This window comes from Lygodium microphyllum, chromosome 21, assembly GCF_053477565.2.
Source record: "Lygodium microphyllum isolate KBCC chromosome 21, Lygodium_microphyllum_v1.1.10, whole genome shotgun sequence".
Classification (NCBI taxonomy): domain Eukaryota; kingdom Viridiplantae; phylum Streptophyta; class Polypodiopsida; order Schizaeales; family Lygodiaceae; genus Lygodium; species Lygodium microphyllum.
Window position 1 is genome coordinate 59,520,517 of NC_141155.1, and position 24,257 is coordinate 59,544,773.

Genomic DNA, 24,257 nt, shown 5'->3' on the forward strand with positions numbered 1-24,257 from the left:
CCTTCTGCATCCTGGAGTCTAGTCATATTCTATCGAGTGGGAGATGCATGAAGAGCTCGAAAGAACTTATGAGTCTGACAAGCACTATCTTGCAAATTCTTAGTCAAATTTTGTAATTTGGCTTGTTGATAAGATTTCAACTGAAACTCTTTAAGAAGATCAGCCAAACGCATAGCCAATGGCAGCAGAAAGACATCATCTGGAGTCTCCACTAGTAGAGAACGAACCAAAGCCAGTAATTCCTCCGCTGCATGTCGACGCCACCGACAAAGAGAGGCATGATGGATCCCATATTGCCGAACAACCCGCTGCACATTAGAGAGCAATCATTCAAAAGAAGCATTGCCCTCAGAGGAGAAGTCCAATAAAAATCTATCAATTAATTGCTGCATATAACCCTGTAAGATTGAATGCTTCAATAAGATGAGTTGAAGCGCAAAGGGAGTCTATCCAGAAATAGCTTAAAAGGTGCAATGGGTTGAACAAGCATCTCAAGCTGTAGAGGAAAATGGTCCGACAAGGCATATTGCTGCAACACTTTCATTTCCAGCATCTCAGGAAGAAAAGCATCATCTTGCATGATGTACATGCGGTCCAACCGCGACCATGTAGTTGTATACTGCACAGAATGAAAAGTAAACCCTGTAGAAGAAGGGTGTAGCCATGACCAGAGATCTTGCTTAAGTACGGCACGACCAAACGCATTCCACACATGGCTTTCCAGAGTATCCATCATCGAATGCTCTGCTGTGGACTGTGAAGGATCAATACACATATTAAAATCCCCCATCAAAAAACCCCGTCTGCCAAGTGACAAGGAGGTCTGTAAAGTATTCCAAAGATCCCGGCGGGACAAAGGGTTGTTTGGAGCATAGAAGTAACCATAAGATCTCTCCTTCAAATAAAACTTCAATCACCACAAAACGGCCATATACATCATTTTTGATAAGAACAGGCTGATATTTCTCATGTACAATCATAAGTACACCAGAATAATGCATGGCATGTGTCCCTGCATAAAACAAGCGAAACCCATGGCACCCACAACTTTTCTTGCTTCACCGTGACTCTTGTGCTCAACAGCACACAAGACATCCCACTGATTCTCATGCAATAAACTCCACATGACATGCTGGTTATTGCGAGAACAAATGCCTCGCACATTCCACGTGGCTATCTTCATGTGTATAAAAAAAAGAAGATCAGGAACGAGGCAAATCTTACCTCAATTTAACATTTTTTGCTAGAATATCAAGGACCCCGTCATCCAAAAAATCAGCTAACACGGCAAAAGAGTTCCGACAGGCAGATTTAGAGGTAGACGGTGTCTCCACTGACTTGGGGATGGAACCGGGATAACGACGATCCCATGGGGTAATCACATTACCTCTAGCATTAAAAGTCAACTTAGTAGGTGGGCCCTTCGGACCATTTGTATATACTTTCCTGGTGGGCTGATTGCGAGGAGCGGAAGAAACCATAGCATGAGTAGTATGCTCTGAAGACAATATGTCTTTCATGCGCATATAAGTACACAAGGAATCTTGTGAAGCATGAGGCACAGTATCCACCATGCCAGCATCAAACCTTTTACCTTTTTTGGCACATACATCTACCCAGTCATTGTCACGGGAATCCAAGCCCGAAACATGTTGTTTGCCTTTATCCAAAACTTTAGGTGGCTGGGTCGCATCCTGTGACGGAGCATCAAGCACCATATCTTCCATGGGAGGCAAAACATGCTTAGCATCTGAAGTCGGTTGCTTCGCTGGACATTCGGCCATAAAATGTCCCAATTTTCCACACGAAAAACAATGCCTTGCAAAGTTACCCCATTTCAAACGAAAGTGCAAAGGATGCATGCCAGAGCAATTAAGACGTAACCAAGCAGGCCTTTTCCGAGCAGTATCCCATAACATACACAAACGGTTACGATTCGTGGCCCTAAGGCTCGGGGGGACCAAAACAGTGCCCACAACGGCCATGGCATCCTTTAACAGTGGCCAATAGACAGCCGGACAGTTTTCCACTTCAACCCACACCGGGCATTCGTGTTGAAGCAAGTGCTGAAAATCTGCCATTGGGCGCCATGGCACAACATGGATCAAACGGCGATCAAAGAACAATGGCAGTTTCGTCAGCAGATCAGCACGATTCTTCTCGGATTTCAACAGCACCTCATAAAAGCCTCGGGGCCCAACAAAAATCTCTTCAACACACTCCCCTTGTAGTAGACTTTGCAGCCATTGGCGAATATAGGAAAGCACTGGGATCCTACCAGTGAAGAAGAGTATAACAACACGTTCATAAAACACTGAGAATGAGCGCAAAACATTTTTAGGATCCACAGTGGCTTCCAGAACATCTTCAGTTTCAGAGTCTGAAAATGCTTCATGATTATGTTGAACATAATCACCAAGCAGAGTGTTGGCAAACTCCAACAAATGCTCCCAGTCAACATCCTGAGAATCCACAGAATCAGAAGCAACCTGAGCATAAGAACGTTCCCGATGCTCCTGATGATCCATTGTATCTTCCGAAGTATGCTTGGTGCGTTTGCCCACAGGCTGGAAGTCAGGACCAGGTGGCATCTCCCCTGTGCAAGGAACCATATCCTTATGGTTCCTCTGTGTCAGAATCCGGACCAAGGGCTGCCACCGTTTGGTCAATAAAATCCATGTCCAGACCAGCCATGTTGTATCTCCACTTTAACAACTCTCTCTCTCTCTCTCTCTCTCTCTCTCTTTCTGTACAGAGGCGGGTCTGCTTTCTTTGTCTGTGCGTAGGGGCAGATTGCACGTGCAACAGCAGAATGAACTGTCTACAGTCTCTGCTCGTCAGTAATCTGCTGCCTGCTGGGCACAGATCTGTTCCTGTAAAATGTCTATCTGTCTGTCCCTGTTACTGTCGTTTCCCGGCCTGTGCAGGGACGTATTCTGCAAGCACACCCTTTGATCCTGGCGATTCTGCGATACTCTGGTCAGGGCTTCCACGCTGCAACACAGCACAAATATAAGTAGTCAGTATGCAGGTCACGTTGGCGGGCCAGGTAGGCAGTGGCAGGTCGCGATGGCAGGCGCCAGGGGCCAGCGCAGATGACAGCGTCCTCGTTTCCCTTTCTCTCTCTCGCTCTTTCTCGCTGTCGCTGTCTCTGCCTGAGTCCTGCGCACAGGGGCCGCGCAGAGTCGTGCAGGCCTGTGGACGACACACACACACACACACACACACACTCTCTCTCTCTCTCTCTCTCTCATGCACACACATGATCCTCTCCTCTGTTTTCTCTCTCTCTCTCTCTCTCTCTCTCTCTCTCTCTCTCTCTCTCTCCAATGCACAGCTACATGTGATAGAGTGTTGTATATGTTAAGTTAACTGAATTTGAAATGCCAAAATTCAAGTCTATTATTAGGGGAAGAGTTCTTAAATTTGAGTAGTACGCGCTAATCTACATCTTTTGTTTTGAGAAGACTGTTGGATCTATCTAGTGCAGGCCCAGATTGTCTTATCAGATGTGCGAAGGAACATCGATCCTTTCCTAAACAGGGATACACATGCTGTTTGGCCATGGAAGGAATGAAGATACTTGCAACTGGTTTTGAGAAGGCAGAGAAGGTACCTAAATCTCCTATTTCTATTATTGTGAAGCATCTATAATAGCACATGTTTTACTTGTGCTTCAACTCAATGGCTTCTTGTCATTATTGAGATAACCAACAGGGAAAATGAATAACAGTCATGCTTTTCTGTTGACCACAATTGCTTTGGGAATTCTCTGTCCTTAAGTCAAGAAAAGGTCGTCTCAAATACAGTTATTTAAGTAAGAAGGTGCCAGAAGAGTCTGTCAATCGCCTATCAGTCTTTCCTTTCCTGAAGGTGGAACTATGACTATGGGTGAGAGTTGTTCAATGTGTCCATGCTACTTGGAACATTCTGACACCTAAAAGGTATCATCTTCTTGAGGACATTTCTGTGAGCCATTCCAGATACATGAGGAAACATTTGAAGAGAATATATGTGTGCACACATAACATGATCCTTCTATAGTGAGCCAGAGCAACACCATTGCACAATGCTCACAAGAGCTAAAGAACCAAGAATCAATCTACAGGAAGTGTACATATAACTATTGCATATCCAGAATATTCAAGGGAAATACATGTTGGTGAAGGAATTATGCCAGAATTACACAGCTGCAGGAAACATTGTAGAAAGCACGATCACTTTATTAAAGTGCCGTATATTGGTCTTTGGTTAGAAGGCGACTTGGTGAAAGCTATATAGTATATGCAGCTACTTGTAATGAATCGCAGATTAAGTGCCATTGAGCCTCTTCAAGACCTACTTGATTGTAGGCACAGGGGACTTACTCTTAATGATGAGCTTATGGAAAGCTCAGTAATCGACACTAGGTAATGCTGTTCTGTCATTTTTCTAGAGAATTCAGCAAGTGAGGATGGTGAGGTTTGATGTAAGCAAGTGAGCTATGGGAGCTTGTGGTCTACTGCTTTGGAAAGCATACCATCTGACTTCTTGGGTGGCTCCATATACTTGGCACTAAGTCAATGTGATGGTCTTTGGCCATGGTGTTGGGAGCATGGGTGAAGGGTCAATGTCACAGATGGGAGCTAATTGGTAGCATTATTTCTTTGTTCATGGACTTTGATGCAATAGATTTGCAAGACATACCTCCTTTAAAGATTCTCTCAAGGATTTGAATAGAGATTTTCCATATACTTTGGGAGATGGGAGAGATTACAAGGTGACATTAGAGTAGGTGTAATTGGGAACGGGTCACCTTTTTCGATTAGAGTCACATGTGGTTTGATATTATAGACCACTTGATTGGCAATTCACTCAGCCCTTGTATCAAACTTTGTAATGTTAGGATTAAGTCCTATATTAGTCTTGTTTTGTATCTTTATCTTAGGGACTTTTTTCTTTGAGGTGTTTGTTATGTTGGATTTGACTCATGCCTATGCTCACAGAGGAGTATCGGTGATCTTTAGTAGGACATTGGGGAACTTTTTACTTTCCGTACGAGATGTTTTTTTCCCTAGATTTATTTCTTCTATTTTATGTGCATGGCTATGGAGAAATCCTCATGGTGAGGTTCAAGGCCATATAAAAGGCCAAGTACGAGGGCGGCAATGAATTCGAGGTAGTAGATATCAACTACGCATCTGAGTAATACTCATCTACATTCATAAGCTGCTCATGCAGGTCCTGAATTTTATCAAGATGATCTTGCATAGAATCACCCTCATCCATCTTCACAGTCTTAAGCTCTTTCTTCAAGAAAGAGATGTGTATCTCGTTCTTTCCAGCAAACATCTACTCTAAGGTCAACCATGCTTCTCGTGAAGAAGTTGCAGATTGAATGTGAGGGATGATAGACCGCTGAACTGCCAATGCAATCAGTGACAAAGCCTATGCATCTCGTGTGTCCCATGCCTTTTGTGCTACTAATCTCTGGGAAAGTGGCTGAGCTAGAGCCAGCTAAACAGGCTTAGTTGCTTGTTGCCTATGTCCTCCTAGAGGAGGAGTAGCAACAACCACAACTTCGGGCCTAACTTCTTCACCGTTGACATAATCCCAAAGATTCTTTGCAATTAGTACATTCTTCATCATAAAGGACCAGAGGGAATAGTTATTGGCATCCAACCTATCCCCTTGGATACATATGTAAATACATCACCTCCTTGATTTGCCATGATAAATGTCACTGATCAGAGAGCAAAAGAGCTGTCAGAGATCATAGCCTGTTTAGGCAGCTGCACAGTCAGCAGCAGCAGTCGGACCAGCTGCTGCAGTCGGACTGTGCAGTCGGACTGCCACGTGGCAGTCCGACTGCCTGCAGCCATTTTATTCCAGGCTGCGCCCCAGTTTTGAGCCCCGTTCTAGGTGATTTTTCGCCTATTTATTGCTGACGTTTTTAGCAGTCTGCCCACTATTCTCTGTCGCAGATTACAGACCGGTGCCGTGCAGATCTCTGTCTCTGTTCGCAGATTTCAGACAGCAGACAGTGCAGACTGCAGCAGACTTCGAGGTGGACAGCAGGTCGCATCGTCGAGGTGGAGACACGCAGTCCAGCACACTGCGCCCGTGTATATCTTTGTATTCAGCATTCTTTATATAGCAGATCTTCAGTGTACACTGTCTCTTTCTCTCCCTTCTCTCTCTGCGTTCTCTCTCTCTCAGTCCTACGCTTCCGCACCGTTGCACTCTGACATGGTATCAGAGCAGTGTTTGAGGGCTGACTGAGCGCAGAATCAACCTGAAGAGGAGTTTCCATCGCGACACAAATTTGCGTTTTTTGCGTTTAAGGGCAGACAGGAGGGCTGCGCCTTGGAACAAGGCTGAAACGAGTGTGGGCGCACAGGAAAGGAGTACAGGTGGTGGATTTGCTGCTGTTTACTGCTGTTTGTCGCGGAGAAAGTTTGAGTTTTCAACCTAAAAGTGCAGGTTTTGCTTTTTCATCGCCTCCGGCGGGTGAAGGAGCTTCGGGACGCTGAAGAGCCTTAGCAGGCTGAGTCTACTCAGTCAGAGGGGGCTGCTTTTGCGTTTGAGAAGGCATTGCAGGTACAGATGTCTACAGAGATGGACTTGGAGTTCCAGGCGATTATGGACCGGAAGGTGCCTGTCCTACCGGCTCTTCCTACAGATCAGAAGCTCGACGGCGACAACTACCGCATTTGGCGCGTTATGATGTTGGCCATTCTGGAGTCCTATGATTTGGCGGAGTTGGTACAGGAAGATATTGACCGGCCCTCGGTAAGAGATGAGTCCAAACTCTCTTCCGATGCTCGTACGGAGTTGGCCAGGGCCCAGTCTCATTGGGACAAACTGAATGCCAGGATTCGATCCTTTCTCTTTCTATCATGCACTACAGCCGTGATCGCTCACATCGAGCACTTGACGGTGGCTCGTGAGATATGGCTGGAGCTTGATCAAATGTACAATCGGATGACCCTGATGAAGAGGGTTTCTTTGGAGGTTCAGATGCGGACCTTGTCCGTCAATAAGTCTTCTTCGCTAAGGGAACACATTAACAAGCTAAGGCAGCTACAGATGCAGGTTCAGAATGCGGGGAAGCCGATCTCCTCCGAAGACATGGCGATTACACTCTTGTCCCAGTTGCCGCCACGATTCGGTACATTTTACTCTGCCCTTATTGCTTCAGGGCGCGAGTCTACTCTTCGATGGGAGGAGTTGGTTCCTATGGTCTTGGACCAAGAGGAACAGTTAAAGGGACAGAATGCTTCCAAGACGGAGGCGTTGACAGGTCAAGCCTCTCAGAAGAAGGGGAAGGACCAAAAGAAGAAGAAGGGGGATAACAAGTCCAAGAAGGACAAGGAGAAGGACAAGGACAAAGACTCCACATGCCATATTTGTGGAAAGACTGGCCATTGGAAGAAGGATTGCCCTGACAAAGACTCGAAGGACACCAAGAAGAAGGACACCAAGGATTCTGGAGCGGTGGCTGCACCCTCATCAGCTGCATTTCTACATTTAGTTGTCATTGAGGACGCTTCTTCGAATGCTTCTGATGCTGCGATGGCGGCTTCCCAATCTCGAGAGTGGATTATTGATAGTGGTGCCTCACGGCACATGACTCCTTCATCAGATGGTGTTGCCCAACTGCGACCTTCGCGTGGGCAGGTTCTCATTGGAGACAGCTCTTCTATTTCTATTGCAGGTCGGGGTAAGATGCAGCTTATTCCGGATGGACGAGGTGGCACCCATACTTCAGAGGTTTTGCATGTACCAGGATTGGGGTACCATCTCCTTTCAGTCCATAAGATTTGTTCCCTTGGTCTTCTGGTGGAGTTTGACAGTTCTACAGTGCGAGTCCTTGATCGTGAGTCGAGGAAGGTTCTATCATGTGGATATGAGGAGAACGGCATTTACAAACTGAAGTCATCCACTGCCCTCTCTACTCTTCTTCTTACCTCACAGTCACAGTCTGAATTATGGCATGCTAGGTTTGGTCACCTGAACTATGACTATCTTCGGAAGGCGTCACGGGGACAGCTTGTTCGAGGGTTGCCGGATATAGTGGTGAGCCAGCAGCCATGTGTCTCCTGCATAAAGGGGAAGCAGCATAGGGATGCCATTCCCCACACCGCTTCGCGGCGGTCTACTTCACCGATGGAGTTAGTATCTACGGATCTATGTGGCCCTATGAGGAATGAGTCCCTGCGTGGGAGCTCGTACTTCATGCTGATCGTGGATGACTATAGCAGGATGACATGGGCCTATTTTTTGGCACTAAAATCAGAAGCTTTCTCGCACTTCAAGGATTGGCTTCTCTTTGAGGAGAACCGATCAGGCCGGAAGTTGAAGACCTTGCGATCCGACAAGGGAGGTGAATTTGTCTCTAATGAATTTGCTCGGTTTTGTGCAGATAGAGGAGTTCACCAGGAGTTTGCCAATACGAATACTCCACAAGAAAATGGTATTCTCGAACGGAAGAACCGCAGTGTGATCGAGATGGCGCGCACCATGATGGAGCACCGACAGACCCCCCAGGTTCTGTGGGCTGAGGCTGTGGCTACTGCAGTCCACATCCTTAATCGATCTCCTACTTCGGCCGTGGAAGGGATGACTCCATTTGAGGCGTATTTTGGATCGAAGCCAGATGTTTCTTACTTTCGGGTCTTTGGGTGTGATGCCTATGTTCACATTCCCAAAGGTCACCGTGACAAATTCGAAGCGGCTTCCCGCAAACAGGTATTTGTTGGCTACAGCTCCCAGTCCCAAGGCTACTGACTCTTTGATCCCGTCAAGCGGGATGTATATACTAGCCGTGATGTGCGGTTTGTGGAGGTTCCGGCTTCTTCAACGGGGGAGGAGCATCCCGTTCTTGGAGATCCAGGGGAGAGTTTGGCTCCTTCTACAGTTCCACTGGAGCCTGTGCCGTTTGATTATGATTCTGTTTCTGACACAGAGTCTACTGTTCCACCGGATCCTTCTGAGGAGTTACCACCGGTGGACATTCCAGAGTCTTCTACTGATGGAGAACGACGAGGGGAGGTTCGGCCTCCTCCTCGCTGGGCCCATGACACACTCCGTGATTCAGGGATCGAGGGGGTTCCTGAGGAGTGGGGACCGCAGGATGGTCCGCGGCGGTCACGGAGGCACCAGGCGCATTCTTCGGAGCTTGTTTGCTCCAATTATTGTTTGATGTCCCGAGTTATGCAGGATCGAGAGCCCACCTCCGTGAAGGAGGCTTTACAGTCCGCCCCATGGAAGAAAGCTATGGAAGCTGAGTTGGAGGCTATTGAGAGGAATGGCACTTGGTCACTTGTGCCACGCCCCCCGAAGAAGAAGGTGATTGGAGTCAAGTGGGTCTTCAAGACCAAATATCTCAGTGATGGTACTTTGGATAAGCACAAGGCTCGCCTTGTTGCTAAGGGTTTTGCCCAGCGCCCAGGGATTGACTGTCATGACGCCTTTGCCCCTACAGCTCGTATGGCAACCATTAGAGCTGTTCTTGCTTTGGCTGGCCATAGGAGATGGCCTGTTTATCAGCTGGATGTGAAGTCGGCCTTCCTGAATGGTGATTTGAAGGAGGAGATCTACGTTGAGCAGCCTCCTGGCTTTGGTTCTTCCGATGGGAAAGTCTACAGGTTGAAGAAGGCCCTGTATGGTCTCAAGCAGGCCCCGCGAGCTTGGAACGAGAAGATTGATTCGTTCCTCCAGACTCAGTTGGGATATCGGCGGTCCAAGGCCGATCCGCAGCTGTATGTTCACACTTCCGAGGATGGTTGTGTGCTGTTTGTATTATATGTTGATGATTTGATTGTCACAGGTGATGATGCACAGCAGGTCCAGGAGACAAAGTCAGCTTTACATCGGACGTTCGAGATGACGGATTTGGGGCTACTCCATTTCTTTTTAGGACATGAGATTTTTCAGTCTCAGAGGGGGATCTTTCTCTCCCAACAGAGATATGTACAGGAGCTCTTGGTGTCTTTTGAGATGGATGATTGTCGGGCCCTCTCTACTCCTATGGATCCGAACTGGAAGGCCACTTCCCACTCAGCTTCTCCTTTGGCGGATGCTTCCCGCTATCGACAGTTGATAGGGTCTTTGATTTGGCTTCTCAACACCAGGGTTGATCTATGTTTTGCTGTTGGGCTCTTGGCAGGGTTCATGAGTGAACCTAAGACGGTGCATTGGCAGGCTGCTCAGAGGATACTTCGGTATCTGAGGGGGACGTCTGATTTGGGGATTCATTACCCCGCAGGGATAGATGGGTCAGATCTTGTACTTGCAGGTTGGAGCGACTCGGATTGGGCCGGTGACGTGGACCACAGGCGGTCTACAACAGGTTACTGCTTTACTTTGGGTGCAGGTGTTATTTCTTGGAGTAGCAAGAAGCAGCCCACGGTAGCCCTTTCGTCTACTGAGGCGGAGTATCGGGCCGCGTCTTCCACCACATGCGAGGTTGTGTGGCTTCGGAGACTGTTGGAGGAGCTTGGGTGCCCCCAGACTCGTCCTACATTGCTGCGATGTGACAATGAGAGTTGCATTGCCTTGGCGAGGAATCCTGTTTTTCATGCCCGGACGAAGCACATTGAGATCCAATACCACTTCATCCGAGAAAAGCTTTTGGATGAGACCATCACTGTGGAGTATTGCAAGACGGAGGATAATCTTGCGGATTTGTTTACGAAGGCGCTTCCTCAGGCTCTACTTCGGCAACATTCCAGATCCCTCAGGCTTCTGCCCTGCCCAGGCTCTGAGAGGGGGTGTCAGAGATCATAGCCTGTTTAGGCAGCTGCACAGTCAGCAGCAGCAGTCGGACCAGCTGCTGCAGTCGGACTGTGCAGTCGGACTGCCACGTGGCAGTCCGACTGCCTGCAGCCATTTTATTCCAGGCTGCGCCCCAGTTTTGAGCCCCGTTCTAGGTGATTTTTCGCCTATTTATTGCTGACGTTTTCAGCAGTCTGCCCACTATTCTCTGTCGCAGATTACAGACCGGTGCCGTGCAGATCTCTGTCTCTGTTCGCAGATTTCAGACAGCAGACAGTGCAGACTGCAGCAGACTTCGAGGTGGACAGCAGGTCGCATCGTCGAGGTGGAGACACGCAGTCCAGCACACTGCGCCCGTGTATATCTTTGTATTCAGCATTCTTTATACAGCAGATCTTCAGTGTACACTGTCTCTTTCTCTCCCTTCTCTCTCTGCGTTCTCTCTCTCTCAGTCCTACGCTTCCGCACCGTTGCACTCTGACAAGAGCAATATCTCAAGTTGGACCAACTTGGAAATCTTAGAATTCCTAGAAATTACAGTAAGTACTTTGTTGTAATTAACAAATTTAATCACTCTGTCAAAAACTGTCTGAAATTCACGTTGTCCAAGGTGCAATAAATGCTCAACAACATTGGAAATGTAAAAGCCCCAAGATTTCTTGTCCCAAAATGCACGAAATCAGTCTATTTCAAGCTGTCATAGATGAACATTTGCCAATCTCTAAGTTGACAACAAAAGCCCTAAAATTTTGACCCAAAATTTCCAAAATCTCTGCAATAATTGTGTCTTAGACACGTGATGGAACAAATATTGCCTGTCCGGGCAAAAGCCCCTTCTAGAGGAGTAAATTTGAATAAAAAATTAATAAATTTTTCTTTTTACATGTGCTTCAGGTAGTGGTTGAGCTCTTGTGAGCTAGCGGCAACGGCACACAGGACAGGTGGTCAAGGATTAGCAGTCTAACTAAGGCCAGTGGCGTAGAGTTGAAGTGGCGCTTGGAGCACTGGGGGACCAGGTAGAGGGTGGACGCAAGCAAACTGACGGGGCCTGTTGGAAGGTCGAGTTGGAGGAGGTATAATTGGAGATGGATAGGTCGTGGACATTGGTGGCACAGTCAAAAGTGTTGCGTAGGGCAGCTACGCAAGGCGCAGTGAACTAGCGGCGCCTCCAGGAAGGAGCGCAAAGAGTTGGAGCTATGGGCTAGCACTGATGAACTGGGAACGTGCAAGAGCTGCTGCAAACACCTGGAGGTTGGGGCAATGTTGTTGGTGTTGGCGTTACAGACCAGCGAACTGGTGGACTGCAAGAGTTGTTGGTGGGCGAACTGAGCTGACAGCTGGAGCTGCACTGGCAGGTGGGGCTGAATGCCAAGGAGCTCAACTAGAGATGGTGGCTACCGGCTGAGCGAGAGCTAAGGGCCAGCTCTGATACCAAATGTGAGAAGAAAGGACATATTGAAGCTCAACTGAGAGTATAGTTGACAGTGAGAAGAGTGTGAGAGTGTGATAGCATGACACCCAATACAATAATCTGAAGTGTAAGGTGCAAGTACAAAGTAGAATCCTTAAACCTTAGGGTTGTAAGAGAGTGTTCACATTTGAAGAGTGTAAAACACAATAAGTGCCCAAACTGTGTAACATACACTTACTTTCCTTCAGTTGGTCAGTTTGCTCTTAGAGGAAGAGCAAACAAGAAAGAATAGTGGTGTGGATGTCATAGCCTTTAAGCAAGCTTTTATGGCACGACAGAAGGGCGAGGGTAGCCAAGCTAAAAATGCTCCGCAGAGCTCTGGGACATTAGGTGCTTCATAGAGTAGCAAGAAAGAGGGGGGTGTGTAAGCCAAGAAAGGCAAGTGCCACTATTGCAAAAAGCCAGGACATTACATCATTGAATGTAGAAAGTGTATAGCCAAGGAGAAGGAGTCAAGGATGCGTGCTTCTGATGCACCTTCTATTGGCACTAAGTTCACGTCCTTTATTGCAGACAGGGACTATTGTTTTTACACATGAAGTTATGACTCTTCTTGGGCTAATAGAGCATTTAGCTCTATTGAGAATGCGAGTATATGGTTTTTTGACAGTGGTGCTTTCAGGCACATCACATCTCGCAAAGATTTGCTTGCTTCTGTTATTGCAGCTTCGGTTGGCAAGTCTATAGTGTGCCAACAATGCATCATACCTTGTTAGAGGCATTGGGGAGATTGTGTTAATAGCCATTGATGGCTCTATTCTTTGCTTGCAGGATGCCTTGTTTGTGTAGGCATAAAGAAAAAATTGTTAGCTGTGGTTTGCAAGTCATCTTTGATGATGACAGATGTATGGTTCAAGATAAGGAACATATGACTTTGGTTTTGATTGGTACTCTATGTCATGGGTTATATGAGTTGGATGTTTTTTCAGTTGATCAGTTGTTCTATCTAGCGTCTACTCTTACTCTTGCTATGTCACAGGTGGAGTTATGGCATACTCGCATGGGACATATAAACTATGGTAACTTGATGCTTATGTAGCGTTTACAGATGCTCAATGGTTTATGTCACGAGGACGTGAAAATTTGATGCTTTGCTTATGTTTAAGTGACATTTGATTAAAGGATTAATCAAATGTGCAATTAAAAGATGCATGTGTTGCACATGTGAGGTGCAAGCTACTTTTTCACAGTTGAAGGCCGAAGGACCCTGTGTAAAAGATATGTGTCAAAGGCAAAAGTTGTAACAAGTTACACTTGTTAGATTCTAGGTGAATTTGGGTATCAGTTTGTCCCTAGGATCATTAATTGGCCATTAAGTGTTAGTGGTGACGCTAGGGACTAGGCATTAATTAATGGATTAATGCTTGTCCAAGGGTCAATTAATGCATGGAACCAGTTTGGGTTGCAAATGGCCTGGCCAATTAATTTTTGGATGGGCAAGGTCAATTTTCTGGGCATGGATTAAGGGCTGAATTAATTTTCAAAACTTTCTCTCTCTACAACATTCTCTCATCTCCTTCAGCCAATGCTCAGCCATTCTCAGCAATTCTTAGCCATTTGGAGGAGATCTCAGCCATTTTTGGTGGGCTGATCTATAATTTTTGTAGTAAACCCTAATTTACAGCAGAAATTAGGGTTTAGCAGCCACCTTGGGATCCATGCCAGAAATTGAAGGCTCAAGGGACTGAAATCAGCAGCTGATAATTGAAGATTATCAAGGGATTTTAGGAGCCAACCCATTCCAAATTGATTTGGGCAGCATTTGGCCAGCCAAGGGTCAAATTGGAGAAGAAGTCGTGGGTGAATTAAGGGGCAAATGACCCAAAAGGCTTGCTGGCCATTTATGACAGCAAGAGCAATTGGTTAGCAGGAGGAGATTGAAGAATCTCAAGTTGTACTCCTTCCAACTGAATGAAAGCTAAAGAAATACCGCAAGGGGCGCCAGTTTTGGGGCCAACAGGGAGTCTACTGTCTAAGAATGTTATGGTAAAGTGTGTATTTCATTTTATGTGCATTTATTTATTGCTGTAATTAACTCTTAAATCAGGTTATCACCACCCTTTCCAAGAAGGAAGGCTGGTTTCAAGGTTTCATTGCCGGGATACATTAAATCTCTTGATTTGGTGGGCTCGAGGCACCTGATTGCAAGCCAAAGCTTTGTGCTAGTGTTGATCTTTGTGCTCAGCTGAGAAATTACAACAAGATGTTTTCATACAGTGGGATGCAATCAAGTAGTAATGATGCCTCTCATGATGCACATTCACATGGGGAAGAAGGAAATGCAATGCTTGATCTTGGACAAGGCAAGAATCATGGACAACATGCTGAAAATGTGGCTGAAGGCCAAGATGTTGGATCCTCAATGCAGAAAGAGGATGATGATCAACAAGGGGAAATGGAATTCGATGATGCATTCAAGAATCGAATGAGGGTAGCAGTCAATATCTTTGCTGAATTGGCAAAAGATCCTTAGTTTACTCGGTTTTTGAACACTCCTACGAAGGACAACAAGGGCAAGAAGAGAAAATCCTCTTCTAGAACTTCGGGACAGCAAGATGCACCGAAGAACAAGCCAAAGCCTTCTCAAGATGATCCTATAGATGCTCATGGTGAAAAGCAGTTGGTGCCAGTTGGCCAAGAAATGCAAATGCAAGTTCATGATGTAAATGCTAATCCTATGGTTTTTGGACAGCAAGGTTTGCATGAGAATTTGGGGCAGCCAACTTACTTTGGTGGTAGCACAATTTTTCATGCTATGGTGGGTGAGCGACCGAATGTGGGAATGTATGGCACACCTCCCCATAACTTTCACCAACTAATGCATGGCTTGCATAACCCAATGTACTTGGGTATGGCTCATGGAATGCATAATCCGATGTATGGTGGCATCGGTATGATGCCTGGTGTGCAAAATCACGCATATGGGCAAGCATCGGTACCCCGTTATGCTTTTGAGCCTCAAGGAATAAGTGCTGGTCATGCAAATGCTCTGTTTAATACTGGCTATCATGGAAATTGTCTCTACACTAGCGGATACACTATGCCTTTCATGTGAGCTTGTTGAGTCCTTTTTATGTTGATGTGCCTAAGGATGTATCTATTGAAATTCAGTCCAATGTAGAGGAGCTGAATGAGATATGGGTATCCAAGTGGATTTTCGCACATAAAGAGAAAAGGTCAAAGGTAAAGCTTCCATAAGCTATTGGGTGAAGTTTCACAATTGTTCCCCAATGGATGCTAAATGGATGGAAGAGGATGACTTGGCAGACCATTCTCAGTTGTTGTAGCTTTACCTTGATGCCTTTCAGTTAGAGCTAACTTTGGATCGGGCTCTTTCAGGTTCAGCAGGGCAAGGGTCCAGAGTACCACCTGATACTCAAGGGGAAGGTAGCACTTCCACTCCTCCAGGAATGGACTGCTCTCGTGTATAGTGGATCTCAGATGTATTCAGCATGCATCCAAGGTACTGTGCTGACAGTATGTCTGCCATGAGGTCACTATTCAACGTACTAGTCATTGTGGTATGTATGTAGATGGGTATGGTTTTCACTGCAACTCTGAAACTGCATTAGTTTCAGCGGTATTTAGCTGGTTCTATGGACAGCAGCATGTGTACTGAATGCCATTGACAATTTAGCCATGGTTTCGGCTCGGTTTATGCTTTATTATGGTTGTGTAGTCAGCACTGTTGAGAAACAAGAGTTTGGGATGCATCCGATGAGTTTCTGGCAACAGTTCTGGACTATTGTTGAGCTTTATGCTGGCTGGAAATTTTCAGCAAATGGTGGGCATAAGAGATAGTTAGCCAGCAGTGGCCAATGTTGTGTTGACTATGATGCCTTGTGAAAATTCCGGTGCAATATTGTTTACTTTGACACATTACAGTGCAATCGAGGATGATTGCAAGGATTTCAAGGGGGTGGTTTGTCACGAGGACGTGAAAATTTGATGCTTTGCTTATGTTTAATTGACAAATGTGCAATTAAAAGATGCACATGTGTTGCACATATGAGGTGCAAGCTACTTTTTCACAGTTGAAGGCTGAAGGACCCTGTGTAAAAGATGGGTGTCAAAGGGGTGTAACAAGTTACACTTGTTAGATTCTAGGTGAATTTTGGTGTCAGTTTGTTCCTAGGACCACTAATTGGCCATTAAGTGTCAGTGGTAGTACTAGGGACTAGGCATTAATTAATGGATTAATACTTGTCCAAGGGTTAATTAATGCATGGGACCACTTTGGGTTGCAAATGGCCTAGCCAATTAATTTTTGGATGGGTAAGGTCAATTTTTTGGGCATGGATTAAGGGCTGAATTAAATTTCAGAATTAATTAATTCTGAAAATTAATTAAATGGTTGGAAATTAGTGAAAATGGATTAAGAAAGCTGCCACTTGGTAAAACTTTCCCATGCAAGTGGGGGAAAGGCTAAATAGGGATGAAGGGAGAGGGAAATCTCGTTTTTTCATTTTTGAGCTGTTGGACTGTTGCTGCCAGCTTTTGGGGCCAATTCCCAGTCATTGGAGACCATTTTGGTTATGAAGATTGCATATTCTTGACCTTGAGAAGTTGGCAATTGCTGCTGATGCACTTTCTCCTAAAGATCATAGTCTTTGATGCTCCTATTGTTGTTGGTGCATCTGTTTGGGGCTGGTACAGCAGAGCAGCAGTTGATTTTGATCAGTTCTTCGCGACAAATCTCAGAATTTTCTCTCTCTACAGCATTCTCTCATCTCCTTCAGCCAATGCTCAGCCATTCTCAGCAATTCTTAGCCATTCGGAGAAGATCTCAGCCATTTTTGGTGGGCTGATCTGTAATTTCTGCAGTAAACCCTAATTTACAGCAGAAATTAGGGTTTAGCAGCCACCTTGGGATCCGTGCCAGAAATTGAAGGCTCAAGGAACTGAAATCAGTAGTTGACAATTGAAGATTATCAAGGGATTTCAGGAGCCAGCCCATTCTAAATTGATTTGGGGCAGCATTTGGCCAGCCAAGGGTTAAATTGGAGAAGAAGTCCTGGGTGAATCAAAGGGCAAATGACCCAAAAGGCTTGCTGGTCATTTATGACAACAAGAGCTATTGGTTAGCAGGAGAAGATTGAAGAATCTCAAGTTGTACTCCTTCCAATTGAATGAAAGCTAAAGAAATACCGCAATGGGTGCCAGTTTTGGGGCCAACAGGGAGTCTACTGTCCAAGAATGTTATGGTAAAGTGTGTATTTCATTTTCTGTGCATTTATTTATTGCTGTAATTAACTCTTAAATCAGGTTATCACCACCCTTTCCAAGAAGGAAGACTGGTTTTAGTTTACCTCTCTTGGGGAGACCTCTTGAGTATATATGCGAGGGATGTGTTTTGGAAAAAATGCATCGTTTTTCGTTTCCTCGTGATGTCGCTTTTAGAGCAACAACGAGATTACAGATTGCGTACTTAGATGTATGTGGCCCTATGCAGACAAACTCGTTTGGTGGCTGTTACTATTTTGTCACTTTCATTGATGACTTTACTCGTTTTTGCTGGGTGTGCTCTTTGGTGAAAAAGTCAGAAGTGTATAATGCATTTTTGGCTTTTGTAGCACTTGTTGAAAATCAATTTGGTTGTAGAGTAAAGACTCTCCGTTCGGACCGAAGGGGGAATGCATACCTTCTATGCTAAATTCCCTTTTGAAATAGAAAGGCATTGTTCATTAGTATACTAGTACTTATACTCCACAGCAGAATGGGGTTGCAGAGAGGAAGAATCGGTCACTCATGGAGATGGTCAGATGTATGCTGAAAGCAAAGAGCTTGCCACATAGTTTTTGGATGGAAGGAGTTATCTGTGCTTGCCATGTCTTGAATAGGTGCCCCACCAAGGCATTAAAGAATGTCACGCCTTTTGAGGCTTGGAACAACCGAAAACCTTCTGTTGGATATTTTCGTACTTTTGGGTGTCTTGTATATACACACATTTCCAAGGTATTGAGGAAGAAGTTGGATAACAAGGCTGTTAAATGCATTTTTGTGGGGTACAATAGTGAGAGTAAAGGATATAGATTATATGATCTTGTCTCTAAAAAGGTATTCGTCAGTAGGGATGTGGTTTTCGATGAAAAATCAGAATTATCCCTTGTTGGTTTTGAGACATATCAAGGTGCCAATGATGTATTTCAAGGGCTGCTGCCCATTTCTTTCGGTGATATAAGTGGAGCTTCAGCAAGTGAACTTAATGTTCAATCAGCTGCTCCATTGGGTAATGCAGAAAATCAGCCCATGGTTGATCTGAATGTTCAGCAAGGTGCTGAACTTGAAATTCAGCAAGAGCTTGTACACAGTCAGGAGGCTAGGCAGATGCCTAGATGGTATTTGCAGACTATGAAAGATAGCCATTTGGATGCTCCTATTGCTGGTTGTACTAGAAGGCAAGCTCATATGCATGATGGTGCACATACCATGGAGTTTGTTATGATAGCAGATACATTTGATGATGAGGAGCTTGAATGCTTTGAGGATGCACAACATAGTGTGCATTGGATGGCAACAATGCAAGTTGAGTTTGATTTCATCATAAAGAATCAAACATGGACTTTAGTGTTCTTGCTTGTTGGGAAGAAAGCCATTGGTACAAAGTCGGTCTATAAGTTGAAAAGGAATGCAAATGGATCCATTGACAAATATAAGGCCAAGCTTATGGCCAAGGGCTACGCATAGAAGGAAGGCATAGACTATGAGGAGACATTTGCTCCTACATCCTGCATGACTACCATTAGGTCTATGGTTGCTTTCGTTGCCCATTATGGATGGACTGTGCATCAACTTGATATAAAGATTGCATTTTTACATGGGGAACTTCAAGAAGAAGTGTATGTACAGCAGCCCATTGGTTTTGCAGTTGAGGGATCCGAACACTCGGTTTGCAAACTGAAAAAGACTCTATATGGTTTGAAGCAAGCTCCTCGAGCTTGGTATGTAAAGATTGATGCCTTTTTACTCAGCCAAGGGTTCATAGACAGCTCATCAGAGTCTACCCTTTATGTATGTAAAGAGGGGGGATCCTTGTTGGTCATATGTCTATATGTTGATGATCTTTTGCATACAGGGACACATGCTGATCAGATTTCAGCTTTCAAACAAAATTTGCAGTAAACTTTTGAGATGTCAGATTCGGGGCCTTTGCACTATTACTTGAGCATTTAGTTCATTCATGATATTAGAGGTATTGGATTGTCACAATCTAGATACATTGGTAAACTTTTTGAGAGGTTTGGCTTATAGGATTGCAAGCCAGTTTGTACACCAATGGAACTTGGACTGAAGCTGTCATTGCATGATGACAGTGATTTGTTTGATATCCATACACATTCTCTAGTTGTTGGATGTCTTATTTACTTATGTAACACAAGGCTAGACATACAATTTGCAGTTTCAGCCCTATGAAAATATATACATCAGCCATGCATGTCACATTGGCAAGCTGTCAAGTGTATTTTTCGTTCCTTGCAAGGTATTAGGACTCTTGGATTGCTTTATGCCAAGGGGAGACCATTGCACTTATATGCTTACAGTGATTCTGATTGGGCTGGTGATTATGATTCTCGTCACTCCACTAGTGGCAATTGTTTCTTTCTTGGCTCATCTTGCATCTCTTGGCTTAGCAAAAAACAATCCACTATTGCCACATTGTCATGTAAAGGTGAATGCAAGGCAATTTTCACTACCACAGTTGAATGCGTATGACTTAGATGCTTATTAGCTGATTTGGATGTATTTGTCATGGAGCCTACTCCTTTGTTCACTGACAGCCAGAGTGCCATTGTAGTGGCATGGAACCCAGTGTTTTATGCATGCATGGAACACATTGAGATCCACTATCACTTTGTCAAAGAGAGGCTACATGTAGGTGATACCAACCTTGTTTATTGTCCTACCACTAGTAATGTGGCAGACATCTTCACCAAAGCTTCTCCTCATGACAAATTTGAAGCATTTCGCAATGCTTAAATTTGATCTCCTTTGGTGGATGACCCTTGTATCTTGATCACTCTTCACTCCAGGGGGGTTTGTTGGGTTTGACTCACACCTACGCTCACAGAGGAGTGTCGATGATCTTCAGTAGGACACTGAGGTACTTTTTACTCTCCGTACAAGAGGTTTTTCCCCCAAATTTATTTCTTCTATTTTATATGCATTTGTTACATAGTTTGGGCACTTATCGTGTTTTACACTCTTCGGGTATGAACACCCTCTTATAACCCTAAGGTTTAAGGGTTGTACTTTGTATTTGTACCTTACACTTTAGATTATTGTATTGAGTGTCGTGCTATCACACTCTCATACTCTTCTCATTGTCAACTGTACTCTCAAGTGAGCTTCGATCTGTCCTTTCTTTTCACATATTAATGGATTTTTGTTTTCTTGGAAAAAAGAGGTGGAAAGCATTGTTTTTTTGTGTCCTTTGTGATTGAAGCCACGAACACAAAAGTGGAGAGGCGAGAGAAAAAGAGACAAAGCAATATCATGAATGAACAATGCATGCATAGAGGAATGAAAAATGCAAGGGTGACTATATACAAGTTTGGGACTGTACACTTCACAAGACTAATTAGAATGCCCTAGGAGATTATGATTGTTTACCCAAGATGGGTGATTGGACAACTAGCCAAACTGCCCAAGGATTTGGCTACTAGATCCACCCTGGACTAGTTGCTGGATCCTACTAAAATGAGAATCGTTTTGGCAACACCCTTTGAGAGAAAGATATTAGCTGAAATTTTGGAGAAAGATAGGGCATTAACTTCATGGACTTGACCAAGGGTATTGTCAACCATATTAGTTGCACCCCTCTGATAACAGATCTCGAAGTCAAACTCCCGAATAAGCTTTGTCCATCTCATGTTGCAGTTCCACGAGGTTGATCTCGTAGATGTACTTTAATGTAAAGTGGTCAATCCAAATAATGAACAGGGTGTTGTATAAATAATGACATCAAATTTTAAGCGTATGGATGATTATCAATGATTCCTTTTCTTGAGTGGTATAACATGTTTGGGAGTCTGTGAGCTTACGACTCTCAAATGTAATAGGTTTGGCCGTCTCGATGAAGCGTACTACATGTAGTGTAATCATTCTTATCCATATGAACCTTGAAAGGGGTATTTGGATTGATAATTTGCAACACTAGTGCAATAGTAACCAGCCATTTCAATGTTTGGAAGCATTGATCAAGTTCTCTTGTCCAAGCAATCGGCAGACTAACGTGCTTTTTCTTGTTTTGGATACCTTAAGAAAATGTGTTAATGTTTCATCAATGTGAGCATAAACTTTAATGAACCTTTGAAATAAATCAGTAAAACCTAAGAGAGATTTTACTTATCTTATGGTCCTCGGAATAGGCTAATTAAGCACTACTCGAACCTTTGCAAGTTCAATTTAGATGCCATTAAGATATGGATAGAAAAAATCATTCATCATATGCTAGAAAGTAGTAGGAGCATTTGTTAATAAAAAAGATAGGACCAAAAATTGAGTGTCTATACTACATATGAAAGTTAGTCTTTAGGACATAGGACATCCTCAAGAGCTATGCATATTTGATGGTGTTTAGACCAAAGATTGATCTTGGTGAAGTAATGTATACTGCAGAGTTATCTATAAGATCATTCATAGAAGGCAATGGATATTTATTCTTGTTGGTCACTTTATTGAGGCACTCATAACCCATGAAGAAGTGTTTTGTACTTGATCTCTTCCATTGATATCCCCATCACCATGTATGGTCTCATTTGGTACTTGAGTCATCATGAATCTAGTGTCTCTCTTCTCAAACTCAATTTTAAAATTGAGCCTTTACAATGCAGGTAACTCCTTGGTTGAGGCTCAATTTCTAAATTGGACATGAATAGATTTGATAATACACCTCGAGGGTGTGAAGAAATGCTCTAAACACAGAAAACACAAAACCAATCATAGGACAAAGCACAAACTGATAGAACACAATTAGGTTTAGGGTTACTCAGAGACAATGAACACAGAGAATACTAAAGTGAATGTCTACTTAAAATATAGTGCTCATGCAACAAACACACCATGCAATGAATGAATACTGAACATCGAACTTCTATGTTTCAAGGACCAAGGCTAAGGTAATGAGCTGGAGAGTGTGTCGTACTTCGAATGACGGATTCCAAAATGTAGCAAGGTGGCCTTTGAGGATCGAACACTAGTAAATGCAGCCGTGGAAGTTGGATTTGATGCAGACGAGTAGTGAGGAGAGAGAGACTAAAAAGGCAAGTACTTGAGGAGAGAGAAAAATTAGATGACAATAGAAAATTGAAAACGCAAATGCTGATGTGGTCCTCCTAGCTAGGCGACAGTGTTTGGATGGTCACCAACAATTAGCGGGAAGTGGTCTAGAAGCAGTTGCCAACTGTGGAGAGGTGTTGCTAGATAGCAAACACAACAATTGTGTGGCTTGATCAACAAGGCGATGGTTGGAAGGTGTAAGAACAACTGGTGGAGGTTGGAAATAGGCGCTAGACTGATGTAGACAGCAATGGGCAATTTTGGATGAGATGTCGTCTACGAACGGGCATGGGCAGCAAAGCTAGAGGGCTACCTACAAAAACGAGATTGGGGCTGAATGAAGGGCAGCATGCCTATTTATAGAAAGTTTCGGGACCTCGTATCATGCATTGTTTTAAAACTCTCTCGGACCACACACCATTTTAAGATTTTGATTAATTAAGCATTTTTGGATTGTTTAAGTGGCTAATTCAGTATGTAATGCTTATGCTAGCTCAACACCCCTTTTGAGGCCCGAAAATTGAGCTAGAAAGGAAGGCCAATCTAAATTTTTGAGTGGTTTTTGGATTTTATATGTTTTTACCCCAAGATGGCCCATGCAAAGCAGCTAGGGTATTGGACAAAGGGTGCTGCCCAATGGCATACCAAGACTACAAAGGTGATGGTTATTTCACTAAGAGTCCAAGTGGTCACCTCAGAGAGGCTAGGGCATTGAACAAAGGGTGCATGTCCGCTGCCTAGTGGCTCACCAAGTCTTGCAAATGTGGATGGAACCATAGTGAACCCTTTTTTTTTGGTTGTTTGGTTTGATGATGAATGTTTCAGAAAAAGGGAAGGTGGCACTCAATTTAAGTAATGCATAGGAGACTAGTAGCTAGACCCAAAGGTGTTCATAAAATAAGCAAGCTATCCCTACCACTACTAGGAGTTGATGAGGAAGGAAGAGGCTAGTGGTGTGTGTAGCAAATATGGTGGATATATGGATGGCAAAAAAGATGTGTGGAAAGCAAGCCAACAAGGCTAAGCAAGCAAAGTAAACTGCCTTGGAGATTGCCATATGCAATGTTGCGAATGTGGTGGATCTAGAGTCGACCACTTAGAAAGTTTGAAAAGGGATAAATGCGCATAGATGGATGTTTACAGAATAGAATGCCAATGCACTGGAGTGTTGCAAGAGGTAATGTAGGTGTGATTATGCTCATGAAAAATGCTATGCAACTGTGTCACTTGGACAATGAAACCAGCCTTTCTTCTTGGATAGGGTGTTTTAACTTGATTAAGCACTTAATTACAGCAATCAGTAAATGAACATAAACTGAAATGCTCACTTTACCTTCATAAACTTGGACAGTGGACACCTTGTTGGCCCCAAAACTGGCGCCCCTTTTGGAATTTCTTTAATTTCAATTGCTAATGGATAAATTACAAGCCGAGATTTCACGATCTCCTTGGCTGATTCAAAGCCCCTTGCTATTCCAATAATCAGCAAAGCATTCGGGCAAATTGCCCCTTGATTTTCACCTAGGACTTGCTCTAATGGAACCCCAACTGGTCAAATGCTGCCCCAAATTCACAATAGACGGGCTGGCATCTGAAATCCTCACAATTCCACGAATTTCCGGTGCTGATTTCAGCGTACAATGCCTTTGACTAATGGCACGGGTCCCAAGGTGGCTGCTAAACCCTAATTACTGCTATAATTTAGGGTTTACAGCAGTAAACTCTCTGTTGTCTACCAAATTTGGTTGTA

At 44.2% G+C, this 24,257-nt stretch overlaps 1 protein-coding gene across 3 annotated transcripts in view; it reads left to right on the forward strand.

Moving 5' to 3' along the window:
• The window catches only part of MEI1 (transcription coactivator), a 95,634-nt gene that overhangs the window by 36,983 nt on the left and 34,394 nt on the right, over positions 1-24,257 (forward strand). For all 3 annotated transcript variants that reach the window (XM_087662295.1, XM_087662294.1, XM_087662296.1), the window contains exon 3: positions 3,491-3,612. In XM_087662295.1, the coding sequence (XP_087518421.1) occupies positions 3,491-3,612 (122 nt within the window). The remainder of the gene's footprint in view (positions 1-3,490; positions 3,613-24,257) is intronic.